The 4,870-nt window shown below is 31.1% G+C and overlaps 1 protein-coding gene across 1 annotated transcript; it reads right to left on the bottom strand.

Moving 5' to 3' along the window:
- Positions 1-1,498: 1,498 nt before the first annotated feature.
- Positions 1,499-3,502, bottom strand: LOC107872880 (protein RGF1 INDUCIBLE TRANSCRIPTION FACTOR 1). The gene is made up of 4 exons (XM_016719532.2): positions 3,241-3,502; positions 2,853-3,041; positions 2,549-2,764; positions 1,499-2,155 (listed from the first exon to the last, which is right to left on the bottom strand). The coding sequence occupies exons 1-4, from the start codon at positions 3,241-3,243 to the stop codon at positions 1,910-1,912; spliced, it is 654 nt and encodes a 217-aa protein (XP_016575018.1). The 5' UTR covers positions 3,244-3,502; the 3' UTR covers positions 1,499-1,909.
- Positions 3,503-4,870: the final 1,368 nt, after the last annotated feature.

Here is a 4,870-nt window from a genome sequence, read left to right as displayed (position 1 = left end):
AATTGTTGGATTTTGACACACATACTAAAGAAAAAACATTAAAAGCATAAATTTAACACAACTTTTTATTTTTATCCCAAAAAAAAGAAAAAGTTGACCTTATAATACTTTCTCAAAAGTTAATTGATTGTCAAATCATAAGGACAAATTTGAAAAAAAATTCAATGATTCACTTATTTTGAAACACCAATAAATACCCCAATAATTCACTTATTCTGAAACAGAGGGAGTATGAAACAAAATAAAAATTATAAAATTATTCAAAAATTAATTTATATCATTAGTCAAATACGATATAATTTAATTCTCAAATTTGTGTCGAAATATTTAATATAAAATTATTTTATGATGTAAATTAATTTGAAAATAACTTAATCTACTTAGCAAACCACTTTTTTTAATTTTATTTATGCCGATAAACTGCAGCACTCGTGTATGCAGAAAAGTAACTTTCCCTATATAGCACCACGACCGTCCAATCCCCAAACACTAATCCAACAACCATAAATAAACCTCCACTCCCCCGACCCCATTCCACCCCCACCTCAACTCCACTGAGAATAAGAAAACCCCTCCACCAAGATGTAGAAAACACCCCAACATTTATAACACCCAAAGGGCGGCTGACCTAATTTCTAGATTCCACGAACCAAGACATTTCCCTTTCTTCATCACCAAAAACCATTTGACACGTATTCCCTATCTCATTCCGCCACCATTTACTCCAATCTCCCCTAAGCTGGGCCCAACCATCTCCAACTTGCCTTTTGTCAAATTTTACATTTATTTCATCTGTCATTCACCTTTAATTGTCATATTTTATTTAAAATAAGCCTAAATTACATGAACTTTGATCTTGCACGTTAAATTTTATGTGCCACGTGCTATTTTTAAAGTCAAATTATATAAATATTAATTAATATTTTAAAATATATATTTTCAAAAAATTGCAACTTATAATGTACTATTTACAATTTTTAAATATTTAAATTTAATATTTAAATATTAATTTAATTTAATTTTGAAAATTAGTAAAAATTATTTTCATAAAAATAAAATATGATAAATAAAAGTGAAGAAAGAAGGGAGCATTGTTTAGACTTCACCGAATGGCGTCACAAGCTTAATTAATTTGTATTCATGTCAAATCTTACCACTAATAACTATATGCATAGAAACTCTCTATTCCATAATCCGGAGAAACATAAAACATTGTACAAAAAACAAACAAAAATATAAAAGCATAAACCATGAGCCACTATTTTTTCTTCCATTTCTAGACGTCGACGCATTTGATTAAATACAATATTTAGTAGACTTAATATTAAGTGATTTTCGACCCGTCATGTCAATTCATATAAAAGTAAAGACATTGCGATAAGATGGAATATTAGCAATTAGCACAAAAATTTAGACGATAGGGAAGTATCCATTAAATAAAATAAAACAGACGAAACAATTATAATGCCAAAACACCATCCCAAATGTCGACACTATGTTTAAGTATTCTAACCAAAACACAATATATTTACATTTTAGATTACACATGTTCAAAGAGACATTCAGAACTTACGTATAAACAATCTATATAGCCAAAACAAGTAGTTCATCAAACACTATAGACTATAGCAGCTTATTTTCCAAGCCTAACTTCTAATTTAGACTTATTAGTCCTTTAAGTCCTTACACATTGTCTTATTTCCAACTTCGCACCTCCAATTTATCATCATCATATCCTATTTCATCCTAACAACTATATACAATACTGCTCTTATGGACTAAAGAGCCCTAAAACACTGGCCTTTTTTGGAGAAAGCACTAGTGTCTGATGGATTCTTGATAAACTAGGTTGTATTAGTATAGACGTTATGCATTTTAGATGTAAATTAAAGGACTAGAGATCCAAATGCTAATACTCTATGAATAGTCCTCCTGTTGGGGCACGATGAGGAATTCCCTTTCTACGTTTGGACGTTTTGTAATTAGCAGAAGTTGGAGGGGGCGTTGACGGAGTGAAACTCTTAATCTTGTTAAGTCGGCCCTGGCTACTGCTACTGCTGTAAGAGTCTTCTGATTCCAATGCCTTCACCGGTGACCTCTTCTTCTCTTGTGAATTCTTTGCCTTCTTCACGAAATTGTTTGAGGTACCAACAATCTGAAATTTGATCAAATTTAGAAATACAATTAAATGGAGTAGGAATAAAAATTCATTGGCAATCTCAAGAATTCCAAACTTCGATAATGCCAAAGATTTCCCATCAATTAATGGACCAATGAGCTATTACCTCGAAATGTACACAATAAAGAATTTTATGGGCATCCACAATCCAAAATTCAATGACATTTAAAGTCAGAACTAATGCAAGAAAATAAATAGAGAAAATTAACGCTATTCCTCCCATATGTCTTATTCCGGATAGAGTTAGGTGATCGATATTTTGTAAAATTAGTAGAGATATGCAAAAGTTGGCTAGGACTTAAAACAAATGAATGGAGAGAATAGTAATACAAAATCTAGAAAAGAAGGACATGGACCAATTTTGGGTACCTTGCAACCAAGTGAGCAGAATTTGAAGGAGTCAAGAAGACTCCTTTCACATACATCACAAGTATTGGTCACACCTTTGCCTGGCCTAGGTTGTGGCCTTTCATTCAAGAAAACCACCTTAGCACTGTTGATAATGTATGTTTGAACTGAAGAAATGTCTAAATACTTCTGAATCTCATTCACCCTTATCACATCGTGGTATGATGACCTCCTTATCTGCTTCAACAAAGAACACTCTGATTTTAAATAACGAAGCTAAAGAAAAACAGAACAATTACCAAATTAGGTAAGAAAAATGTGTGACCTGAATGACACGATGATCCTTGTGATGGGCTAAGCAGAGAGAGCAGAGAGGGGCATTGATACAGTCAAGACAGTACATGTTACATTCACTCTTGTGAGAATCAGCATGTAACTTGCATTGAACAAAGAATCGTTCATTCAACAATGGCTTCAACCATGGAGGCCACCTATTGTCATCCTCATCAGGTCCCTAAAAACAAAAAAAATCAGCAAAACAGAAAAATTTCAACATTTTCTTTTTCAAAATATTGGGCTAGGGGAAGAGATTATAATATGGGAATCGAATACTCATCAACAAAGGTGAGCGTTCAGGTAGCCAACTAGCTGAACTATTAAGATTTTTTGAGAAATTTGAACATATGAATGAATGAAACAGCATGATTTTTTACCATGATACGCCTATTTTTAGGCTTGATTTCACGGATTGGGGTTTCTTGATTGTCGATCGCCAGTTTGAAATACTTTTTTTTTTGCAGTAGTAACGCTAGCTGTTGTTTCTTAATTTGATCAATATGGTGTATTGGGGTGTGAGGAAAAAAAAAAAAAGAGAGAGAGAAAATGTGGTTTGGGGGAAATTTAGGAAGTGGAGGGGGTGAGAGAGAAATGATGGCTACTTGTAAGGACTAGGGAGGGCACTGTGACTTGTGGGGTTTTCTTTTTGTTACTTAATGATGAATTTTAATATGAATGTGACTATAGAATAATAATAAAAATATTTATTTTATATTATATTTGATTATTGTTACATTATGCTACGTCTTTAAGAAAACTTTACTTATAATTATATTTTATTAAATTAATGTTATTAATATTTTTTATTTAATAATATTTATTAATTATTAATTTAACACACATATCAAGAAATAATAAATAATAGATGTAATTTTACTATATCATTCTTTAAATATAATAAATTTAATACCTTAAAAAATGTATTAAGTGGTAAATATATCTAATAACAAGGATAAAATAAATAAAAATAGATAAATTATTTATTAATTTTTTAAAATAAATAATTATTATTGAACATCTAATCTTAAAAACATAGACAAATATTCTTAAACGGTGAAAGTAAGATTTTGGAACTCTGTGTGTTTGGTATGAAGGAAAATGTTTTTCATGAAAAATGTTTTCCTAGAAAATGTTTTCTTGGAAAACTATTGATTTCTTACTTATTTTTCTATGTTTGATTGGTGAATGAAAAAAGTATTTTCCAAAACATACATTCTAGTGTTTAGCTAAAGCGTAAAAATACATTTTAGAAAAATAATTTTTAATCTTAAAAAATACTTTTTTTAGGGTGCGTTCGATATGAAGGAGGACAAATAGTTTCTAGAAAAATAAGTTATTTCTTACTTATATTCGTATGATCGTTATGAAAATTGGATAAGTATATATTTTCTAAAAGTATTTGTATATATTTAAAAAAATAATAAGAATGAATAGGATAAAAAGGGTGGGATAAGACAAAAATTTTAAATTTATTTTAAAAAATAAATTAAAAATATTAATTTTTTTTGGAGAGGGGATTGGTAGGTGGGGGTTGGGTTGTCAAAATAGGTAATAAGGGTGATGTAAGAAAATTATTTTGATTTTTTTAAAAATTAATTAATTTTTTTTGTGTTGGTGGGAAGCTAGTAGGGGGTGGAGGTAGGGGAGAAAGAGTGGGGTAAGAAAAAAATTTGAAATATTTTTTTCGAATGGGGAGTATTAGGGGGTGGGGATCGGGGTAGGGAAGTGAGGGTGGGGTAAGAAAAAAATTAAAATTTTTCAAAAATTAATTTTAAAAAAATATTTTTTTAGGTGGGGAGGCAGGGGGGGGGGGGGGGGGGGGGGTGGGGGGGGGGGTAAGAAAAAAGATTGAATTTTTTTAAAATTAAGTTTTTTCGGAAGGGGGGAGGATTTTGGGTTTTGGGTAGAGGGTGAGGTAAGAAAGAAATTTAAAATATTTTTTTAATAGGGATGGTAGGGGCGGGGTGGGGGTGGGGGAGGGGAATTGAGGGTCGGAGTAGAGATGAA

Source organism: Capsicum annuum, chromosome 6, assembly GCF_002878395.1.
Source record: "Capsicum annuum cultivar UCD-10X-F1 chromosome 6, UCD10Xv1.1, whole genome shotgun sequence".
NCBI classification, from domain to species: Eukaryota; Viridiplantae; Streptophyta; class Magnoliopsida; order Solanales; family Solanaceae; genus Capsicum; species Capsicum annuum.
Note: the sequence above shows the minus strand (reverse complement) of the source record. Positions and strands in the feature narration are given on the sequence as shown.